We start from the raw sequence: 24,263 nt of genomic DNA on the forward strand, positions 1-24,263 counted from the left end.
TGTGTTCATCCATTCATCTTTTCGATGGACATTTGGGTTGCTTCCACTGCTGAGCTCTTGTGAATAATGCTGCTACGAACACGGTTGTGCAAATATCTCTTTGAGGTCCTGCTTTTAGTTCTTTTGGTTATATACCTAGAAGTGGGATTGCTGGACCGTATGGTAATTCTATTTTTAATTTTTTGAGCAACTGTCATACTGTTTTCCATATGCAACATTTTACATTCCTACCAACAGTCCTTATTCTTAACAGCTATAAATATTCCATAATATAAATATATCAAAATTTAAATGTGCCATATATATGACATGTATACATCTATATATGGTACATATTACATGATTTATATTGCATGGTTTAAAGCAATTTAATCACTTCCCCATTGCAATGATATTCTTAATCATGTATGTGTGTGTGTGTATTTCTCTGAGATAAATTCCAAGATGTGGAATTTCTGGATCAAAAATTAGGCCTATTGAAATTTTTGATAGATATTAAGTTGTACTCCCTCAGACTACCAATTGAGTTAGAGTCCTTGTTTCTTCTTCATTTATTTCCAACATTGGATAATATCAATCTTTAAATCTTTTAAAATCTAATGAGTGAAAATGCTATCATCATTTGCATATCCCAGATTACTAGTGTTATTGAACATTTTTTCATGTGTGGAGTTTGAGTCACTATTTTTTTTCATTACATGTCCTTTGTAAATTTTCTTGTTAGAATGCTTTCTTGGTTTATAAGACTTCTCTATAGATTATATACCAAATATATTCTTTTGTTACTTGTCTTTAAACTTTCTCATGGTGTCTTGTCTTTACAAAAATTAAAATTTTATTTTGGTTATCAGCTCGGCTAATTTGTGTGTATGTGTTTTTCTGCGTTTTGTATCTTGCTACATATACTGTCTTTAATACAAGATTATTTAAAACATTATTTGTAGGCCTTATACTATTTTTTTTTTTTTTTTTTTTTTGCTTAACCTTTATGTTCATCTGGAATTAAGTTTTGAGTGTAGTGTGAGGTAGGGATTCAATTTAGTTTTCTTTTTTATACGGGGAACCACTTACCCAAACTGTTGAATAGTCCATCTTTGCCCACATATTTGGAATGCTGCCTCATTGTGTTATATATTCCTATATAAACATGGGTTTGATTTCTGATTTGGGTCCATTTGTCATACACCAACACCACACTTCTATTTACTATAGTTTGATAATGTGTTTTAATTATGTATCAGTGTAAGTCATCCTTTTAGTGATTCTTCTAAATATTCCCATTTTTTAATTTTCTTCTAGAAAAACTTTGAACTGTCCAGTTATATTTAAAACAAAGCCTATTGGTTTTTATTTAGATTAATTGAGGCAAAGTTGATATGTTTAATTTATTCATTTGACCAATTTGTATTGACTGCCCACTATGTTTCAGTACTCTTCTAGGAATTGGGGGTAGAATACATGAAACAGTCTAGAATGAAGGTTACATTCTAAGGGGAAGATAGAAAATAGACAAAATAATGAACATTTATAGGATATTAGATTGGCTTGAGTGCTATGGAGAAAAAGCTGGGAGGGAAGAAAGGGGATATCAAGGATGGGGTGAGGGTTACAATTTAAAATATTATGATCACTTCGTATAGCTTTGCTTAGATGCGATAGGGTAATTGAGATCGACCTAAAAGGAATGGGGCAGTGATTGTTGGGTATATTTGAGGGACGAGTATTTTGGTTGGAGGAAACAGCAGGAGCAGAGACTGGCATGTCAGAACAGAGCAAGGCCATGTAGCTAGAGCTAAGTGAACACGGATCAAGATGAGGTCAAGATTGTGATGGGCACCATTTTAAAAATAGAAAAGAAAAAAAAAAGATGAGGTCAGGAGCTAATGGTAGGGCCAGATTGTGTAGGGAGGACCTTATAGGTCACTGTAAATACTTTGGCTAGAACTGTAGCAGAGAAGGATGTTGTTGGAGGCTTTAGGAAGAGAAGTGACATGGTGTTTTAACAGTGTCACTCTACCTGCTCTCTTGAGAATAATCTGGGAGAGGGGAGAGAATCAAGGTGGAAGCAGGGAGACCAGACAAGAGCTGATATGCCAGGAAATTCCAGTGATGGTAGTGTGGAGTTGTAATTTTCTGGCTGTTTTTTTCAACATTCCCACATTTGTATGATTCTCTTCCCTCCCGACATATTCTGGGGCTATTAGATTTTTTAATACTTGTTTCTTTTTCTAGCTCACTAAATAGCCTACCTGAATTTTTTCTGACTGCGGCTATACACAGTTTTACTTCTCGTCTTCAGGAAGAATTGAATATTGTTGACTTATACTCTTATAGGAAAGTAATTGACAATATATCTTCCTGTATGGAGAACTTTAACTTGGGTAAGGCAGCACTTTTCTAGTCCTTTTTCTGGCTAACCCTTCTCATCACGTCAGTTTTTAAATAATATTGATCTTGATCGTGAAACTCTTTATCAGTGTTCATTTTTTCCTCTACAGGTAGAGCAAGTGTTAATAATCTGCTTAAAAATGGTAAGTCCTATTTATTTTGTTGCATGAGTTGATGGCTTGCATGAGTCATTTTAGAACTGGCTCTTGTAAGTTTCTTGGCAATAGGTAGACCATTGTAGATAACCAAGGTCCGTCATGCTCCTTCTTTTTAAATTTTTACTTCTCTATCATGATATCATTTTAGGTTACAGTGATATAAAAGATTCTTTTATTGAAGTTGAAGTTAACAGTTTTAAATTCTGGTTTGTCATGTTCTTTTTGTTTCAGTGCTTTGTTTTCTGCAGAAGAGTTTCATTGAAATCCTGGAAGAAAACAGGCAAGTACTACATGTTGGCATTTGTGTGTACGCACTTGCAGTCGTACATTGTCTTTGTACAAAGACAAATTTAAAAGTCTCAGAATGTGGTATTTTCATCCCTCCTTATTAATATTATTACTCTAGTTTTTTTTTGAGACAGTGTCTTTCTTTGTCTCAAAGAAAGGTTGGAGTACAGTGGTATGATCATAGCTCATTGCAGCGTCAACCTCCTGGGCTCAAGTGTTCCTATCACCTCAGCCTCCCAAGTAGGTGCAACTACAGGCATGCACCACCACTCCTGACTAATTTTTGTGTTTTTTTGGAGACAGAGTCTCACTGTGTTGCCCAGGCTGGTCTTCAACTCTTAGACGCAAGTAATCTACCCACCTTGGCCTCCCAAAGTCTTGGGATTCTGGGTTTTAGCTACTATGCCCAGACCCTCTCTTCATTAATATTAGACCCGATTATTTAAATGTATTTTTTAGAGGTTTCATGTTTAATTTTAATAAATACAAAATTTTAATATTTAAAATTTATTAAAATATTTAAAGGAAAATTTAAAAATGTAATAAATTGTTATGATAAATGAAAGAACTCTTTTCCTCACCTGAGCATGTTCCTTTTATATAGCATCCTGTTTTTATTTCATCAGTGAAATACCCTCTGTTATTTCTTTGAGGATATATTAACGATAGTTTTTTTGGGTTTTTTAAAAACAATTTTTACATAGTCTCTGTTTCTTCCAAGTTGCTTTTATCTGTTTGCTGGTTTTGTTCAGTATATTTCCTACTAGAAGCTTTCCTCAGAAGTCTGGTGATCCTTGGCTGGGCAATTATGTGTATCTGCCTATGTGTCTGTCTGTCTGTTTATTTGTCTATATCTATAAACTTTTTTTTTCTTTGTAACAGGGTTTTGCCCTGTTGCCCAGGCTTGAGTGCAGTGGCACAATCTTGGCTCACTGCACCTCTGCCTCCCTGGATTCAAGTGATACTCTCACCTCAGTCTCCCTGGTAGCTGGGACTATGGATGTGCGCCACCATGCTTGGCTAATTTTTTTTTTTTTAATTTACATTTTTTGTAGGGATGAGGTCTCACTGTAATGCCCAGGCTAGTCTTGAACTCATTGGCTCAAGTGATCCTCCCTCCTTTGCTCCCAAAGTGCTTAGATTGTAGGCATGAGCCACCGTGCCCAGACAGGGTAGTCATATTTAATAATGGGACACTGAGATTGATTTGAATGTCTGTGCCTATGGGTGGGGTTGACTGTGGGTTTTATTGTAGGTTAGTCTAGCTGTGCTTTTTCTTGGGGAAACTCTTTCTTGGGGAAACCTAAAGTTGTCAGTATTTTTAGGCCTTTTTGCTTAGGTACTGGATTTGCAGTGGAAGAATCTTCCAAACCATAGTCTTAATATTCTGGTTGCTGAGTGAGGGAAAAAGGCTGAGGTCTCAGCATTTGGCATGCATTGTGCATGTATTTACCTAATTCTCCTTTTTGGAATATGTTGCTGCCTTATCTGTGTGTGCCGTCTTCCTCTCCAGACACCTGTTTTCTCTAAAGATAAACAAGTTGTCTGCTGGCTTGGAGGTATTTATTCAGTCTTCCTGTTTTCAATCCTACATTTACCTCCACATCCAGGAATACCTAGTGCTGACAGTTTCTGAGCTATTTGGGACTCTACAAATCAAGTGGCTTCTGGGCTTTTTCCCTGGCTTAGTGTCTACATTTCTTTTCTTTTTTTTTTTTTTGAGATGGAGTCTTGCTCTTGTTGCCCAGGCTGGAGTACAATGGTGCGATCTTGGCTCACTGCAAACTCCGCCTCCTGGGTTCAAGTGATTCTCCTGCCTCAGCCTCCGGAGTAGCTGGGATTACAGGCACCTGCCACCATGCCCAGCTAATTTTTTTGCGTTTTTAGTAGAGATGGGGTTTCACTGTGTTGGTCAGACTAGTTACGAACTCTTGATCTCAGGTGATCCACCTGCCTTGGCCTTCCAGAGTGCTGGGATTACAGGCGTGAGCCACTGTGCCCAGCCAGTATCCACATATCTTGATTCTGCTGTCAGTTATCACTCATCCATCTGCTCTGCGGCTTCTGAAATATTATTGTTATTGTCTTGTTGCATATTGGTTGCCTTTGAGAATTTATCTTTTTTACATTTTAAATCCCATGGCTATTGGTTTAAGGAGTTTCTGGGAGAGAAGAGAAATAATACCTGTACGTCGTCTTTCACTTAGGGTAGCCTTTTGCCTCAGCAGGAGCTCTTTGGCTGTCTTTTTTTTTTTTTTTTTTTTTTGGCTCTTCTTTTTGTGCTCATGTGTAAAGGAGGGTTCTGTCCTTTTTATTTTGCTTGTTTGAACTGTTGATTAACATCAACTTTGGTGTCAGCCATGACCTGTATACTCAGGATTCCCAGATTTATTATTCCAAGTTAGGTCTCTTTCCTGAGTGGTAGACTGATACGGTGAGTTGGCTTGTGGACATCTCAGCTTGGATGTTTTATAGGTACCTCAAATTCAGTATGTCTAAAAGAAAGGAAATTTTATGTTTTTTAAAAAGTATTTTCCTACAGCCCCAAGTACCTCTATTCTACTTTCTGTCTTTTGGAATTTGCCTGTTCTAGGTGCTGCTTATGAATAGAATCATATGATATTTGCCCTTTTGTGTCAGGCTTATTTCATTTATGTTTCCTTTTTTTTGAGATAAGCTCTGGTTCTGTCACCCAAGCTGGAGTGCAGGATCTTGGCCCACTGCACTCCAAGCCTCCCAAGCTCAAGCAGTCCTTTCATCTCAGCCTCTGAAGTAGCTGGGACCACAGACGTCTGCCACTATGCCCTGCTAGTTTTTATATTAGAGATGGGGTTTCACCATGTTGCCCTGACTGGTTTCAAACTGCTGTGCTCAAGCAATGCCCCTGCCTTAGCCTCCCAAAGTGCTGGGATTACAGGCTTGTTTTCAAGGGTCATCCATGTTGGGCATATATCAGAATTTCATTCCTTTTTGTGGCTGAGTAACGTCCCATTGTATGTGTAGACTACATGTTGTTACTCCATCTGTCAGTGGACATTTGGGCTCTTTCTACCTTTTGGCTATTGTGAATAATGCTGCTATAAACATTGGTGTACAAGTATATATCTCTGAGTCTCTGCTTTCAGCTGTTGTGGGTATATACGTAGAAGTGGAATCATAAAATCATTCTATTTTTAACTTTTTGAGGAACTACCAAGTTGCTTTTCCTAACTTTTGCCTTAATAGGATTATTCTGTGTTTTCCTGTGTTGAGAACTGACTGAGAGGGACAAGGACAGAAGCTGTGAGACCAGTTAGGAGGCTATGGCAATAACCAAAGGGAGAGATGAGAGTGGCTCAGGCCAAGATGTAGCAGTGGAGTTGGTTTGATTCTAGATGTATTTTGAAGGTAGAACCAACAGGATTTTCTTATAGATGTGATGGAGAGGAGAGGAGGCAAGGGTGATTGCAATGTTTTTGTAGGTTGAAGTTCCAGCAGGCATAGCAGATTTGCAGTTGAAGATAAGTTCACCCATTTAGAGATGTCTGTTAGATACTCAAGTAAAAATACCAGGAAGTTAGATATACCAGGAAGGAATTAGAAATGTTAGAGTTAAAAATTTGGGAACTATCAGCATGTAGATTATAATTTAAAGCTGAGAATTAGATGGAGAAAAGAAGAGGAATAAAGACTGAGTCCTGGAGATTCCCAGCATAAAAAGATCAGGGAGAAGAGATTGATTTAGTCAAGGTAGCTGAGAAGGACTGTTGATGAAATAGGTCAAAATCTAGGAGAGCCTGGCACTTTAGAAGTCAAGGAGGGGCTGGACATGGTGGCTCACCCCTGTAATCCCAACACTTTGGGAGGACAAGGTGGGCTGATCACTTGAGGTCAGGAGTTCGAGACCAGCCTAACCAACATGGAGAAACCCCCGTCTCTGCTAAAAATATAAACATTAGCCAGGTAGGATGGCATGCCTGTAATCCCAGCTACTCAGGAGAGTGAGGCAGGAGAATCACTTGAACCCCAGAGGCCGAGGTTGCAGTGAACCCAGATTGCGCCACTGCACTCCTAGGAAACAGAGCGAGAGTCCGTCTCAAATAAAAAAAAAAAAAAAAAAAGAAAAAGAAGCTAGGAAGGAAAAATATATCAACATTGAGGGAGTGTTCAAGTTTGTAAGTTCTGTCATTTATTCTTTTTCTTTTTTTAAATGGTGTCTTGCTCTGTTGCCCAGGCTGGAGTGCCGTGGTGCCATCTTGGCTCACTGTAACCTCTGCCTCGGGTTCAAATGATTCTCCTGTTTCAGCCTCCTGAGTGGCTGGGATTACAGGTGTGTGCCACTATGCCTGGCCTAATTTTTGTATTTTTAGTAGAGACATGGTTTCGCCACATTGGCCAAGCTGGTCCCAAACTCCAGACCTCAGATGATCTGCCTGCCTCAGCCTCCCAGAGTGCTGGGATTACAGGTGTGAGCCACTTCACTCACCTGGTCTGAGTTCTGTCACTCATTTTTGATTTCTTATCTTTGCTCTAAAAGAAGTGAAGTTAGTTATTGGCTGAGAAAGTGGGACATGTTGGTAAGCGAAGGGTATTGAAAGTTTGCAATTAATGTCTACATAATTGGAATGTTTATGGGGATGGAAGAGAGAGGAATACATTATTATAATTTAAAACTGATTTTGGGCCTTTGAGGAATGTATTTATTTTGCAGGGAATTAGAAATGTTCACACTTTTATTTGAATTTCCTTTTGTAATGTCTTTTCTTCTTTATAGAAAATGTGCTGGAAATCATATTATTCAAACACAGTTAATGAATGACTTACTGGTAGGCATTAGAGTTTCAATGGTGTTAGTACAGAAAGTACAGGATTTCCAGGAAGATCTTTGGAAGGCTTCTAGTTCTCCCATATGGCAAAATATGTGTGGATTGCTGAGTATTTTTACCAAGTTTTTAATCGATGGTAAGTATAACATTATATGCAAATGATATATAATTAACAGTTAAAATTGAGTGCCGATCAGCTTTTCCTTCTGATAGTATGAAATATGATACTTAACTGAGATGCCTTTCAACATGGAGGAAGGACCTGGATTACATGGTTTTAGTCCTTTTTTCTTTTTTGGAAACCAAATCCTCCTCTGCCACGCAGACTGGAGTGCAGTGTCGAGATTTTGGTTCGCTGTAACCTCCACGTCTTGGGTTTCACATCCTAGGTTCAAGTGATTCTCATGCCTCAGCCTCCTGAGTAGCTGGGATTACAGGTGGGTGCCACCACACCTGACTAATTTTTTGCATTTTTAGTAGAGACAAAGTTTCGCCATGTTGGCCAGAATGTTCTCAAACTCTTGGCCTCAAGTGATCTGCCCACATCAGCCTCCCAAAGTGCTGGGATTACAGGTGTGAGTCACTGCACCCAGCCTGGATGGCTGAGTTCTAGTTCTTGCCTTAGAAGATAGGTTCAAGGGTGATCACCTTTTAATAATTTATTAAGCTATACATTTGTTTTCAGTCACTTTTTTGAAATCGGTGGTTATAACTCTCTTACATGCTTTTGGAATCAGTGGTTTATTATTATAATAAGATTAATAAAAAAGTTATATCTAACACAACTATTTATATAAAAAGTTAAATTATCCTTTCTCTTTTCATCTCCCATTCTATATGGTAATATATGTATGAATGCAACTTAATTAAAACATGCAAATTGGATCTCTTTAAAGCTCTTGTTAGTAAAAAACAGTAACTGACTCTGGTTTTGCTAGGCTGATTGGAAAACAATAGCATCTCATTGTTTTTAAACCCTGGTAATGAAAGTCCTAGCTATATTTTGTCCAATTAGTATTTCCATTTTTCTTTTTGTGTGGGTTCTCAGGTATTGAAAGGAAAGTAATTAAAATACTTTTATTAAGACATAACTTACAGAAAACTTTTCAGAGGTTATTTGCTTTTTAAAAGAAGACTCTGTTAGTCTTTAAAAAAAGATTCTCTAATGAAATGTAGAGAAGACATAATTTTAATATGAGGTACCTTCTTTTCTGAAAAGTTGATGGCATCTAATCAGTACTATCTTTTCCATCATTTTAAAGCTTCATAATCAGTAAAGTGTTTAGCTGCAAGTGACTGAAAACCAGACCTCCTTTCCCACATAACAAGTTCAGTGGCAGGTAATCCAGAACTGTTACAGGCAGTGTATGACCCACACATTTTCTGCTTTTCTGCTGTGCCATCTTCAGCAAGGTGGCTTTCATCCACATTTGTTGTCTCATGGTTGCCTTATGACTGCTATAGCTCCAGACATGTCTTTATTCAAGGCAGGAAGAAGGAAGGCCGGTTGCATCTTTACTTTTAATCAGGATACTCAAATGACTTTGGCTTACATCCTATTGGCCTGAACTCTCTTACATGCTTACCTTTAGTTGCAAAGAAGATTGAAGAAGCAAGTATCCTGTTTTGGCTGGGCATGTAGCTTCCTCAATCAGAGTCACAGTTTTGTTACCAGGGATGAAGGGCAGAGTGGATATTTAGTACATAGTTTATGATGTCATACTTCTTTCCCCAGGTTGAATAATAGCCCCAGATATTTGAGGCTAATAGAGATAAAAAGAAGATACCAAGTCAAACCTGTTTGGTTGCTATGGGTACAGTGTCAGTGCTAGCAAAGTTTGTAATTAGCACTTACTTATGTATGTTCTTTACACAAGCCCTGAGATCTCTTTATTAAGAAGTCTGTGTATGTGGTGATTGGGATACAGAGGCATTGGTAGAGGGGAGGGGACAGGTGGTGTTGCTGTTAGGTGTTCTGGGAAGCAGTAGTTGAAGAGGAAGAAAGTGGATATTAGAGGAGAGAGGAAGGAATCACATTTGATGAGTATCTACATGCTGGGCTTAAAAGCCTTTGTATTTATTATTCATCTAAACCTGACAAACACTGTGTCAGTTAAGAGTTATCCCATTTTACAGAAGAGAAAACAGAGTCCCTTGGATGTTGAATAAATTCTGTAAGACCTATTCACCCAGGAAATGGTCAGACTAGAAATTGTACCCAGGCCTGTCTGGCTGCTCAGCATCTGCTCTTTTCACTGTACCAGAATATTCATCATTTAACACAAGCTCTCTCCTTTTTTTCCAAATAGATGATCTATTACAGACTATACAGAGCACATCTGGATTAGCTATTATTCTTTTTATTAAGACTATGTTGCACCCATCTGAAAAGATTCCTCATTTGGTAAGTGCATCTCCTTTTTAGAATTGTACTTTATTGAGAGTATGTTTAAAAAATATTTTTGGCTTGATGCAGTGGCTTACATTTATAATCCTGACACTTTGTGAGGCCAAGGCGGGAAGATCACTTGAGACCAGGAGTTTGAGACCACCCTGGGCACTTTAGCAAGACATTGTCTCTACAAAAAATAAAAAAATTAGCTAGGTATGGTGGCGCACACCTGTATCCCAGCTCTGAGAGGTTGAGGTGGGAGGATCGCTTGAGACCAGGAGTTTAAGGCAGCAGTGAGGTAAGATTGCACCAGCCTGGACAACAGAGTGAGACCTTGTCCTTTAAAACAATTAACAATATTTTTAAAGATGTGAATTAATTTTTTTTTGCATTGTCTGGATCCTTCTGATGACCCTTTTCTCTTATAATAAGAGACAATTCCAAAAATTCAGATAAAGCAAAATTAACAAAAAGACAGTAACAGTCACCTGTAAGTCCATCTCACAAAGATAATCACTATTAATATTTTTGATGTATATTGTAGTATTTTTCTAGTGCTGTTTGTTCAGTGTCACCTCTGATTAGTATCTTAAATGATATTTTTAATGTTAAAATTATGCATATTAATGCATATATACACAGTAATAACTTTTCTGATAAATATGTTCTTTATTAAGAATAACCCAAATCGTGTACGTTAGATGTGTAGCATGCTAGATAGAGTCAGTTGTTGAGTAAATTTGCTTCTTATAGAAAGTATAATTTGATAATTTAGCCCACAATCCTTGTATTTTTTACTAAGACATTTCTTTTTTTGCTTGCCATATTATATGGAAACTTACTTTTTTTTTTAGCTGACCTTAGAAAAATATATGTGCATTATTTTATGAGATTACACAAAGTAGTTATCTTTGGATAAGTTGGAAATGTTTATTTCTCAAATCACCTCTAAAAGCATGTTTTAGCACTTGTTAAGCTTATCCACCTGCAGGTGGTGATGTGTTGTGCTCTGCCAGTACATTCCAACCAGCAAAATCATTCACATACTTGATGTAATTTTTTTCCCTTTAATATTAGTATAATTATCCTAACATCTGTGGCTATTTTATTGTTGTGTTTAGTCATTTTTCCTAGGATATTTTAGGGGAAAGAGATGTTTTGGGTTTGTATTTTGAAATATCTCTGAAAGTTTTAAAAGTTTTGTGTGTATTAGCTCTACCATATTTTTCCAGATTAGCAGTTTGCTGCTTCATTCAGTGGACTGTACCAGCACCCCTGAGTGGTTTATGAGCAGTTGCAGGAGCCTCTGTTGTGCCGATATCTCTGAGTCAGCTGTCTTATTCCTGTGTCAGGGGACACTTGCCATGTTGGACTGGCAGAATGGGAGCATGGGCCCAAGTGGGGAGGCCCTGCTCTTGGATACTGCACATGTTTTGTTCACCTTGAGTTCACAGTGAGTTCTGATGCTACTGTTTTATATTTTGTTTCACTTGTAAGACATTTAAAAGATGCAGCCCAAAAGCTGGAGTGGTTTGTGCCTCTAATCCCAGCTACCCTCCTGGTAGGTTGAGGCAAGGGGATCACTTGAGGCCAGGAGTTCAAAACCAGCCTGGGAGACATAGTGAGACCCCATCTGTGTGGAGCATGTGTCTGTAGTCTCAACTACTTGGGAGGCTGAGGTGGGAGGATTGCTTGAACCCAGGAGGCTGAGGATGCTGTGAGGTATGATTGCACCTCAGGCCTGGGAGACAGAGTGAGATCCTGTCTCAATCAGTCAATCAATCAATAAAAGTATTGCTGCAGGTTAGCCTGTAAAGAACATTTCTAAAATTAATTTTTAACACTTTCAATATTACCATTTTTTAATACTATAAAAATTTTTGTATGTGTAATACTTTAGAATTGATGAAGAACTTCAACATAGGTAATTTAATGTGATCCTCATTTGGCTAATAAATAGGATAAGAAATCTAATTTGTTGAGTGGGCAAAGGGAGCCTTAGAATAGTAAATGCTTACCTACAAGTGTATTGCTAATAATAACCTGAAGCAACAATGTTAGAAGGTCGTCTGACTTCATGGGGCAGTATTTTGTATTTTTGTGTTTTTGCCATAATGGCTGAAAGTGATCATGTATATAAAATGTCAAAACATGTATCTGGCTTGATAATAATGAACAAATGAATAAAGGAGGAAAACTAAAATAATTTTTTAAATATTGGAGCTATAATTTATATACTATGCAGTTCTTAAATTTAAAGTGTACAATTCAGTTTATTATTCACAAAGTTGTGCAACAACTTGCTTTTCTAAATTAATTTTTAATATTCTCTATGCTATCATTTTTTTCTTTTTAAAATTTTTTTTCCTCAAATTCTTTTTTACCATCATATTTTAAAACTATAAAAATTTCTATATGTGTAGTGCTTTAGAATTTATGAAGAACCTTAACATAGGTAATTTAAAATGATCCTCACAAGTCTGGTAAACCATCAACATTTCTAAAATTAATTTTTAACATTTTAAAAATGAATTCAAACAACTTCAGAATATTTTTTATCACAGAGAAGCCCCATTTCCCCAATCATCTCCAACCCTTGGCTTTTCTTATGTTTTAAATTACATGTGTAGGCCGAGTGGAGTGGCTCATACCTGTAATCCCAGCACTTTAAGAGGCTGAGGCGGGTGGATCACTTGAGGTCAGGAGTTTGAGACTAGCCTGGTCAAATGGTGAAACCTCATCTCTATTAAAAATACAAAAAATTAGCCAGCCATGGTGGTGGGCGCCTGTAATCCCAGCTACTGGGGAGGCCAAGGCAGGAGAATTGCTTGAACCTGGCAGGTGGAGGTTGCAGTGAGCTGAGATCATGCCATTGCACTCCAGCCTGGGCAACAGAGCAAGACCCCGTCTCAAAAACATAAATAAATAAATAAATTACATATGTAATCATCACCACAATCAAGGTAGTGAATATTGAATATTTCCATCATCCCTCAAATTTTTCTATGTCCCATTCTGGGCTATTGTTACTATTTTTGTGACAAAGTCTTGCTCTGTCACCCAAGCTGGAGTGTAGTGACATGATCACAGCTCATTCAGTCTCACTCCTAAGCTCAAGCAATCCTCCTACCTCAGCCTCCAAAGTAGCTGGGACTGCAGGTGTGTGTCACCACACTCAGCTAACTTTTTAACTTATTTATAGACAGATCTCACTCTATTGCCTCTGCTGGTCTTGAACTCCTTTCTGGATTGTTTTTTACAAGGTGAAAAGATTCATACAGAAATTTCAGATCTGTTTTGCCTTTGCTGGTAGTTTTTTGTTATTATAAATTTAATAATGATTGAAATTTGTGTTCATTCTTTGTATTTAATATTTTGAAGTCTACATTACTATAAAATGAAATTTCTTTTACTAGTCAGTTTATGATAACAGCTCATGGCTCATTTTTCTTCAGGATTAAAGAGCCAACACTGGAAATGTTTCTGTCTAGAATCTTGGCATCCTGGACTAATTCAGCTATACAAGTTCTTGAATCAAGTTCCCCGAGCCTAAGGGACAGCCTGAATGGGAATTCAAGTATAGTTGGGAGACTTTTGGAATATGTCTATACCCATTGGGAACATCCATTGGATGCTCTGAGACACCAAACCAAAATCATGTTCAGAAATCTTCTCCAGATGCACCAGCTCACTGTGGAAGGTGCAGATTTGGTTCCTGATCCTTTCTTTGTGGAATTGAGTGAGAGTCTTCTACGATTGGAATGGCATATTAAAGGAAAGTACATATGCCTTGGTTGTTTGGTAGAGTGCATAGGAATTGAACATATTTTGGCTATAGATAAAACTATTCCATCTCAAATCTTAGAGGTGATGGGGGACCAGTCATTGGTACCTTATGCAAGTGACCTCTTGGAAACCATGTTTAAAAATCATAAGAGTCATTTGAAATCGCAGACTGCTGAGAGTACTTGGATTGACCAGTGGCATGAGACTTGGGTTTCTCCTCTCCTTTTTATACTGTGTGAAGGAAACTTGGATCAAAAGTCTTACGTGATTGATTATTACTTGCCAAAATTATTAAGTTACAGCCCTGAAAGCTTACAGTACATGGTAAAGATTCTTCAGACTTCTATTGATGCTAAAACTGGTAAGAAACATGCATTTTTGTTTTAGTAATTTCTAGTTATGATGCTTAAATGTAAGCAGCTACGCAGATACTAAGCAAATTCAAATTTAAATATCACTTCTATTAATAGTAAAGGAGGAGATTAATGATAGATGTTTAAGTTTAAAACGAATGTTCCTATATAGAGCTGAATGAAGTTTTTTGGCTGAAGTCATTTCTACAAGCTAAAGAATGATTCCACTTACAGTGGTAAACATCCCTTTGTTACAAGGTTTTAATTCATTTTTTCCACTTCTGAATTTATTTTGTTGTATTATTGGAATAAAAGTTTGTCTTATATAATTTATTTATTCAAGTGATTGAGGCAATAATTAAAAGTTGTGTTAGGTAAAGTTAAAGACAGGTAACTTGGCAGTAGCAAGTTTTTTTTTCTGGGGAAGTGGCAAAGTTCAGAGGCATGATCTCGAGAAATAGCCATCTATCGTTATTTAGACTAGGGATAAACATCCCATTAAAACTCACAAACCCTACAGGAATCGCTGCATTCAAACATAATTCAGGATGTTTAAAGTGATGATCATGACACAGCATATAAATCTTAAAATTATTATTTCTGTTTAACAAAGCAAGAATGTAGTATGCTATAGTATAATTTTAAGAAATATTTTCAACTAAAATTGTTAAAAATTTTCATGCTTCAAAGAGTAACCATGAGATAGCAGGAAAATTTGATTCCTGTATGCATAAATAAGCCATTATTTGTAATTTTTGACAATAATTGTTCCTGCCTTTTTGCAAAGCCATCTGAAATGCAGGCTTCAAGAATCTGTTCTGAAGTTGTCTTTATTTTTATATCAAGCTGCCCTGTCTTCTTGGTAATGGCTGATGTCCTAGCCTCTGAAACCAGCAGATCCTTTGTGATCCTTTTTTAATCTTCTTTACTAGTGACTAGAAACAGTCACTCCAAAATATGCAAATATGTTTAGCATTTTCTTTTAGAGAAATAATAGTCTGTAGCCACTGATGTGTTTATTTCTCCACCTGATTTTTTTTTTACTTTACTTTCTGATTCACTTTCTAGGTGTTAGGAAAAAAGTAAAAATGTTAGCAAGTGAATAATGACTTCTTTATGTTAACAGTAAGAGAATTATGCTTACTTGAAATGATTGACAAAAGGACAAATCATTTTAATAATGATTATTTTAGAATAGGAACTTTGTGTTAGAATTTACTTTAAAATGTGATTTTTATTTATTGAAATAAAATATTAATTAGAAACATGAAAATTAGCAGCTGATAAGTATAGTAGTCATTGCATAATACAGTAATGGTCTTTGTTACTGTGCTTTCAGGACAAGGTCAGTCTTTCTCATCCTTAGGGTCTTGTAATAGCAGGGGGGCTCTGGGGGCTTTGATGGCATGCCTGCGAATAGCTAGAGCTCATGGACATCTTCAGTCTGCCCCTGATACCTGGGAGAACCTCGTGTCTGGTGCAAGGATAAAGCAAGGCTTAGTTCATCATCATTGCCAAGTAAGTAAAGAAAATTCCCTGGATTTGTATATGCAGTAGATCCCTTTCATGTAGCAGTTCAATATAGAGCGCCCTCCATTGTGTCCTGCACTGTTTTAGGCAGTTCATAAAGAGAATGAGTAGAACCCCAGTCTCCCAACTAAACTTTCAGTAGATCCTTTCTTTCTCTTTCCTTTTTCTTTTAGATGGAGTCTCACTCTGTCACCCATGCTGGAGTGCAGTGGTGCAATCTTGGCTCACTGCAACCTCCGCTTCCTGGGATCAAGCAGTTCTCTGCCTTAGCCTCCCAAGTAGCTGGGATTACAGGCACCTGCCACCATGCCCAGCTAATTTTTGTTCTTGTAGTAGAGACGTGGTTTCACCATCTTAACCAGGCTGGTCTTGAACTCCTAACCTCATGATTTATCTGCCTTAGCCTCCCAAAGTGCTGGGATTGCAGGCGTGAACCACCGCACCTGGCTTCAGTAGATTCTTTCTTCAGGCTACTGAAAGTTTAATTGGGGATGTAAGAAGACTTGTATTAAACAACGGGAAACTCTTAGAACTGACAATACAGATACAAGTGTGCCATTGTGTGCCCTTAAATACATAAGGACTTGCTCTGAAGGCTCAGAATAGACTGATCAAAGTAAGTGTTGCTTGATTAGGAAAGTGATAGATATAATTAGGAGAGAGGAAGCCTTGGAGCAGCATACAAAATGGAGGGACCCAAATGAACAAGGTCTGGAGGATGATTAAGGACATTGCTTATCAAGGGTGGAGAGTTCTGTACATTTTTTGGAAGGGTCTAGCACTAGGCTAAAGACTTCATTGGTTCCCAGGTACCAGTTGGTTTTATTAAGCTAAACCAAAGCCACTCTGTTTTCAGCAAGAAATTACATTAGTGAAAACTTACGTTTCCAGAGTTGGAGCAAAAAGAAACCAGGAAACCAGTTAGAAGTGCCTGGCAGTAATATTAGAGTGAGGTGATGGGATAAAGGGGTCACAAAAAAAAAAAAGAAAGGAATGAAGCGGAGCGTTACCATGGAATAAAAACCTTAAAGATTGTTGCATTTTATAAATCGCCAGTTTACATATTTAATAAAATAATTTTATAGGAAATAACCACAGGATCTTTGAGATTAAGAAATCTTTCTCAGGTACCTATTGGTGCACTGAAGTTTACTTTTTTCTTTGTAGCCTATGTAAGTAAACAATTCAGGTGATTTAGGCTTGGCTTATTTATTAGAAAATTAACATTTTCTTGCTTGGTGTTTTTTAGGTAAGGATAGATACATTAGGCTTGCTTTGTGAAAGTAATCGAAGCACAGAGGTTGTTTCCGTGGAAGAAATGCAGTGGATTCAGTTCTTCATTACGTATAATCTTAACAGCCAGTCTCCAGGAGTGCGGCAGCAGATCTGTTCTCTTCTTAAAAAGGTAGAATTTCCCATCAGAAGGCAAAGGGAAGTGGTGAACTTTGTTTGGGAAAGTGTTTTTAAAAAGAGCCCAGGTTTTGGGAGCACGTGGGAATGGTCACAGAATTGGGCTACCACATCTGTTCGTGATGTCCCTTCTGTGACCTGTTCTCTGATTCCATAAAGCTTACATTTGGGATTAAAATCCAGAGTGAAAAGCACACACTCCTCCCCCCACCTTTTTTTTTTAAAGGCCGGGTCTTGCTCTGTTACTCAGGTTGGAGTGCAGTGGTGTGATCATAGCTAACCGTAGCCTCAACCTCCTGGGCTCAAGCGATTCTTCCACCCCAGCCTCTTAAGTAGCTGGGATGACAGGGGCACACCACCATGACTGGCTAATATTTAAATTTTTTGTAGAGATAGGGTCTCACGCTGTTGCTCAGGCTGGTCTTAAACTCCTGGGCTCTAGTGATCCTCTCACCTAGCCTCCTGAAGTGTTGGGGTTACAGATACGAGCCACCACATGTGGCCAAAAGTCTTTGATTTTGGTGTAGTAAATCAACCTTGGGCTCTTTTTTTAAAGAAAAAAACCTATGCTGGAGTTCTTAGGGCGTAAGGTTGTTTTTGGAAAACTTGGTAACAGAAGAGAGAGTCCCCTTGCATTTTTATAGTTTTAAGCACCTCATTAAATGGTCATTATCAAATAATCCAATTGAATTAGTTGCATGACACATTTATGGGGTGAAGAATTGGTGGAGTAGGGAAGTGACTATATCGTCTTCAGGTTTGTGCCAACTTAAAGGAAATAGGAAAACTGTGGTTTGATGATTATATTCTGCTTTGCAATAATACTTTGTTTTTGGTATAAAAATGTTAATTTTCTGTCCAAAAGGAACATTATAAAATATTAAGAGATTAAAAATCAGTATTCTTCTTCCTTGAAGTTTCATTCTAAAGAATTTTGCCTCTTAGGCTGACATTTAAATTTAATGTGTGGCTCACCTCTACTTCATTTCTTTTATCTCAAAAGTTGTTTTGTAGGATCCAGGAAAGTTCTCAGGTGCTTTATAAATTGGAGCAGAGTAAATCCAAACACGAACCACAGAAAGAGTTAACCAAACAGCACCCTTCTGTTTCTTTACAGCAGTATAAGGTAGGTGATATATTTCTAAACATGAGATTGTTTAAAAACTAAAAAGTACTATGAATAAGCATTAAAGGGAAATAAATGGAAGTCTGTTGAATTGAGTTTCTGTGCTTCTTTTTTTTCAAGCTGAATATTACATATTTCTTTTGGTGCTTTGGTACTCTACTTGATGTAGCCCTGAGTGATGAGACCAGTGCTGTAGTGGAGGACTGTTACAGAATGATGTTCATTGGCTAATCTCAATCATTTTCAGCTTATGTGGGCCAGATGAATTGAGTACTTTAACAGAAGGGTAATTGATGATACTGAACTCCGTCTGTCTCTAAGGCAGCAGACTGCTGTTGCTGGGCCTGTTTTCTCTTTAGATTGACATGACTCACAGAGGCTTGATGAGTCTTGGCCCATGGTTCAGCTGTGGAGGAAGCTTGCTGTCTGTCTTGCATTGGAGTGAGCTTGAAGAGTAGGACTGGATTTTCGGGCATTGTGTTAATGAAATGGATGGAAACCTGGGTACAGCAGCTCTAGTCTGGGCCAGGGCTTAGTTTGACAATCTTGAGTTTCTTTTCAGCAGAACAGATTGAGATTTTCACTGTTCTTCCCCCAAATTTCACCTTTGAGAAGCAGATCTGTTTTTTCCACTTACAGTGGTAAACTTCCCTTTGTTACAAGGTTTTAATTCATTTTTTCAACTTCTGAATTTATTTTGTTATATTATTGGAATAAAAGGTTGTCTTATATAATTTATTTATTCAAGTGATTGAGACAATAATTAAAAGAGTTGTGTTAGGCAAGGTTAAAGACAGGTAACTTGGCAGGCCCAGATAGAAGACAGAGCTTACCTAGTTATTTTGAGAAAGAGGTAGATTAATAGATTAATGATACGTTTGAACTATGACCTACTAATAACTGTAAACATTTTTATGGTTTTCAATTTTGTATTTAAAAGATAAAAAGCTATCAAACAAAGAATATTTCTATAAAAAGGCTAAAATCAGCTTTGTCTTTTTAAAACAAAGCTTGGGAAGTCACAACCTGAACTTTAAGGGCATAGATTTACTCCTGATTCTGCCACTTACTAGTTGGCTGACTTGAGTCTCATCAAGTATAAGCAGAATTATAACCTTTCTCAAAAGGTTGATTTGAGGATTAAATGAAAAAGCTCTTTGTAAACTATATATCTCTCTAAAAAGCCTTGCTGAGAGTTATTAAAAGTGACTAGCGGTGGCTTTTGCCTATAATCTCAGCTCTTTGGGAGGCTGAGGCAGGAGGATCACTGAGCCCAGGACTTCAAGACCAGCTGGGCAGCATAGTAAGACTTCATCTCTATTTAAAACAAAACAAAACAAAACAAAAAAAACTCTGAGACGAACATGGTGATGTGCACCTGTGGTCCCAGATACTCAGGAGGCTGAGGCTTAAAGGTTACTAGAGTCCAGGAGGTCAAGGCTTTGGTGAGCCTTAACTGCACTCCAGCCTGGGCAACAGAGCAGCGTGACCCCGCTTCAAAAAATTAATAAATAAAAATTTAGAAGTGACTAGAATATATATTAAAGCTCCCACTGTGTGTGTGAGATAGTTAAAAAAGTTTTTTGTTAATTAGTTAATTTTTTGTAGCTCTTGGTTCTTACTATGTTGCCCAGGCTGGAGTGCAGTTAAGGCTCTCCACAGCAGTTAAGTTGTGGTTCTTACTATGTTGCCCAGGGTGGTTTCGAAATCGGGGCTTCAAGTGATCCTCCCGCCTCCACCTCCTAAAGTGGTGGGATTGCAGTATGACATACTACTTACTCTAAACATTATCACGGATTATTATGGACATTATGCCTTACTTAGTTATTTTGTAGTGTCTCTTAGATCACTGCTAGATTTAGCAAAGCATATCATGTTTGCTTTGTTTTTGCAAGGGGTAAAATGACATTTGTGAAAACTCAATTAGGTACTTGGAAACACAGAAGCTGTTTTTGGATTGAGATTCTTGATTTTCATGTATGCATGGTTTCTAGATCCGTGCTTATAGGTATGCACGCTTTGAAAATTAGTCCTTAGGGTCTTAATCTGAGTCAGTCTCATTGTTGTGGTACTTTTTTCCTACTGGTACACCTGTGGCTTTTGGAGGTTGTAACCTTGGCACTGTATTGTCATGATTGTCACATGTCATAACAGTGGGTGCCATGCACCGTGTGTGGTAGGCTCAGTGCCAATCAATAGACTAAATGCTGGGGGAGAAGAGGCTGTTAGTTGAAAAAGACATCTTCTAGTCTAGTGGAGATAATTTTGTACCTAAATAACTGATATTAGTATCTAGAGTACTTTTAAATTTATAAAATGTTAGATGACCATTTTCTCATTTAACCTTTACTAAAAAGGCTGTGAGATAAACACTCTTATTCCCACTTAAGTGAGAAAGCTGAAGCTCAGTGAAGTTCAATATGCTGCATAAGGTCCCTCAGCTAGTAAGTGGTAGAGTCAGAATTCTAATCCGGACCTACACTTGACTCCAAAATCTCAATAGTTCCTCGCTCCCACCCCTAGTACTAGCTTAATGAAGGCTTGGAGATAAGAAAGTACCCGGAGAACTCGAGGATGTTTATAGTGAATGACATACCTCGGGGATTGGAGAACTTGGTAATGGGAAGTGAATCCAGAGAATCAAGTTGAAAATGGATAGTTTTCAATGATAGGCCAAGGGATTTGGAAGCTTCAATGAGAACCATTAAAAGTGATTAGAGCATATACTGAGAACTTACTATGTATGTAGGATACTGTGCTCAGCACTAGGGATCCAAACATAGAAATGTGGTCCCTGCCTGCATCGTGGATACAGTCTGATTGCCGGAAACAGGAACTATAAGCATATAAATGACAATACAGTTGTAATGATACTCCCTAGTGGATGTATCACTAGGATACATCCACTTTTTTTTTCTTTTGGGGACAGGATCTCACTGTCTTCACCCAGGCTAGACTGCAGTGGCACCATCTTGGCTTACTGCAACCTCCACCTCCCAGGTTCAAGCAGTTCTCTTGCCTCAGCCTCCTGAGTAGCTGGAACTGTAGGCCCCTGCCACCACGCCTGGCTGATTTTTGTATTTTTAGTTGAGACAGGGTTTCACCATGTTGGCCAGCCTGGTCTCCAACTCCTGACCTCAGGTGATCCACCCCACCTTGGCCTCCCAAAGTGCTGGGATTGTAGGCATGAGCCACTGTGCCTGGCCCTTGTTGTGTTTTAATGTGAATACTGTTTTACTTAAAAGTAGCTTAACTAGGATATTTTTCAGTAATGGTCCTATTCCTTTGAAACCTAATAGAATTAATAACCTAGTAAACTCTTAGCGCTTGTGGGGACCTAAAGGATCAATCCCCAAGGTTGCATGTGCTTCACCTGAGAACTGACTGCAGGGATCTTATGTAGAGTCAGTTAAGACTAGGGCTGTTGAACCCAGCAAGACTCTGCCTTAAAAAAAAAAAAAGTATACATATCTGTCTGGGCAACAATAGAAATTATAATTCTTGTTGACTGCAAAGATAGGGTTCATTAAAGTCATGATATAGCTTATGGTCAGGGTGCCAACCTGAATTATTAAGAAAGTGAACAATTGGTATCATTTTTGAAATTTACTTTTTAAATTAAAAACAAAAACACCCACTCCTAAAGGGTGTTTAATACTCTAAATATAACCTATTGTGATATAATTATACTGACTGTAATTTTTTTTTTTTTAAGAATTTTATGTCATCCATTTGCCATAGTCTTTTTGAAGCATTGTTTCCTGGCTCTTCTTACTCAACTAGATTTTCAGCTTTAACCATTTTAGGCTCAATAGCTGAAGTTTTTCATGTTCCAGAAGGTAAGTGTTTAATAATTGGGGAAAGAATTTTTTTTATTTGGTTAATTTGAAGTTTCAGTTTTGTTGCCTTTCTTTGAGGTTTTATTCTTACCATATATATAATTGTTGCTTGTACATGATGAAATTGCCAGTAAAGGACAGAAGAGAAAGAAACTATCTCTCTTTTGATTGATCATTATTTGCCAACCCCAAACTATAATTTTCATGGATTATGCTTATTATGGAAAGAGTTCCAGCTCTTACCTCCCTAATTTGTTTTTTGCTGTTTTAAGATAGTACCCAATCTGTTCTTCAAGATTTAAAATTTGAAATAATAATAGCTTCTATTATATTTAATATTTCTGAGTAAGTCTCTGTGGTTAAAATGTGGTTTCCCTTAACACTGTCTGTTTCATACGCCTCAGTCTGGTTTCGGAAAGACAACATGAGGATGTAATTTCCAAGTATTCTGGCTTAATGATACCCTTTGTTTTTCCTTCTTCGGGGCTCTCAAGAGGGTGAAATTTCATTTTCCTCTTTGAATCTTTTTTTGATTTTTTTTTCCTTTTTTATTAGAAATTATTCATTTTTTCCCTATACATGTGTGCATATGTGTTATAAAGTAGGATTTCTTGCTTGTGCTAGGTCTTCCTTAACTGTGGTTAAACAGGAAAATATCCTGCTCAGCTGCTCTTTCACAGGGAAAGGCCGAAGCATCAGGGAGCTTTAAGCTATCATTGGATTCTTATTTTATTATTATTTTTTTTGAGATGGAGTTTTGTTCTTATTGCCCAGGCTGGAGTGCAGTGGCGTGATCTTGCTGACTGCAACCTTTGTTTTCTGGTTTCAAGTGATTCTCCTGCCTCAGCCGCCCAAGTAGCTGGGATTATAGGCACTCGCCACCATACCCAACTAATTTTTGTATTTTTAGTGGAGACAGCGTTTTACCATGGTGACCAGGCTAATCTTGAGCTCCTGACCTCGTGATGTGCCTGCTTCGGCCTCCCAAAGTGCTGGGATTACAGGCATGAGCCACCATGCCTGGCTGGATTCGTTTTTATTTTAAATCACTGGGCAAAATGTAATTTTTTGACAGGACGACAATTAGCTGACGTAATAGAGGCTTGCTTCATTTGTGGAAAATCAGTTTTTAAAAGTTTTTATTTTGAAAAAATTTAAATCAACAGCAAAGTTTGAAGACTGGTTCAATGAATAGCTGTGTACCCTCTACCTAGATTCATCAGGTTTTTTATTTTTATTTTTTGAGTTAGAGTTTCATTCTTGTTGCCCAGGCTGAGTGCAGTGGCGCAATCTCAGTTCACTGCTATCTCTGCCTCCCTGGTTCAAGCAATTCTCCTGCCTCAGCCTTCTGAGTAGCTGGGATTACAGGCACATGCCACCATGCTCAGCTAATTTTTGTATTTTTAGTAGAGACGGGGTTTCACCATGTTGGTCAGGCTGGCCTCAAAGTCCTGACCTTGTGATCTGCCCACCTCGGCCTCCCAAAGAGTTGGGATTGCGGGCACCAAGTATGTAGTAAGTAATTGGTTACAGTATTCAGTGAATGCAGGAGTCTCCCATCAATTCACAGAATTTTAATACTACTTCAGCTTTATTTAGAAAATATGTTTTTAACTGAGAGTGATTGATTACTTCAATCATATAACAAAAAGTTTCCTGCACATTTAATGTAGTTGTAGCTGCACATAAGTGTGTGGAAAATAAAACCAGGCTGAAGCATACCTATAATTTTTCAGTCAACAAAGTAATTTAATAAATTTAAATGTACTTTAAAAATGAAAACCCTGAGTCACCTTCCTAATGAATGAGTTGCATATAATTGGGCAGTGACTTATGCCATCGTATTATGTTAGACAATTGGGAGGTAATGCGAATGGAGTAAGTCATACTGTAGCTGTTACTTTTAAAGGAGGCTTAAGAACTTGACTGTGAGGTACAGGATTGGAGATGTAAATTTTCTTCATCATCATTTCAAGAACTTCAGTGATAGGAATGTGATTTGAGATTAGTCAAATGGTTTCTGCCTTTCCTAGACCAAGAAGAGTAAGTTGTGTGCATCTTTCTTATGTGGAATCAAATGCCACAATATTGATGGTAAAAAATTCACCAATTAAATACTAATTTAGTGCTTATTACATGTCTAGTAGCCAAGGATATTCACTGTCCCAAACAAGGTGCTTCTTCATTT

The 24,263-nt window shown here is 37.7% G+C and overlaps 1 protein-coding gene across 4 annotated transcripts in view; it reads left to right on the forward strand.

The window, feature by feature from the left end:
• The window catches only part of THADA (THADA armadillo repeat containing), a 361,249-nt gene that overhangs the window by 6,485 nt on the left and 330,501 nt on the right, over window positions 1–24,263 (forward strand). For all 4 annotated transcript variants that reach the window (XM_035272684.3, XM_035272683.3, XM_035272686.3 and 1 more), the window contains 11 exons: window positions 2,233–2,381; window positions 2,499–2,531; window positions 2,778–2,826; window positions 7,588–7,775; window positions 9,949–10,043; window positions 11,264–11,484; window positions 13,487–14,178; window positions 15,510–15,688; window positions 16,950–17,105; window positions 18,114–18,236; window positions 21,952–22,075. In XM_035272684.3, coding sequence (XP_035128575.3) covers window positions 2,233–2,381; window positions 2,499–2,531; window positions 2,778–2,826; window positions 7,588–7,775; window positions 9,949–10,043; window positions 11,264–11,484; window positions 13,487–14,178; window positions 15,510–15,688; window positions 16,950–17,105; window positions 18,114–18,236; window positions 21,952–22,075 — 2,009 coding nt within the window. The remainder of the gene's footprint in view (window positions 1–2,232; window positions 2,382–2,498; window positions 2,532–2,777; window positions 2,827–7,587; window positions 7,776–9,948; window positions 10,044–11,263; window positions 11,485–13,486; window positions 14,179–15,509; window positions 15,689–16,949; window positions 17,106–18,113; window positions 18,237–21,951; window positions 22,076–24,263) is intronic.

Source organism: Callithrix jacchus, chromosome 14 (genome assembly GCF_049354715.1).
Source record: "Callithrix jacchus isolate 240 chromosome 14, calJac240_pri, whole genome shotgun sequence".
Taxonomy (NCBI): Eukaryota; Metazoa; Chordata; class Mammalia; order Primates; family Cebidae; genus Callithrix; species Callithrix jacchus.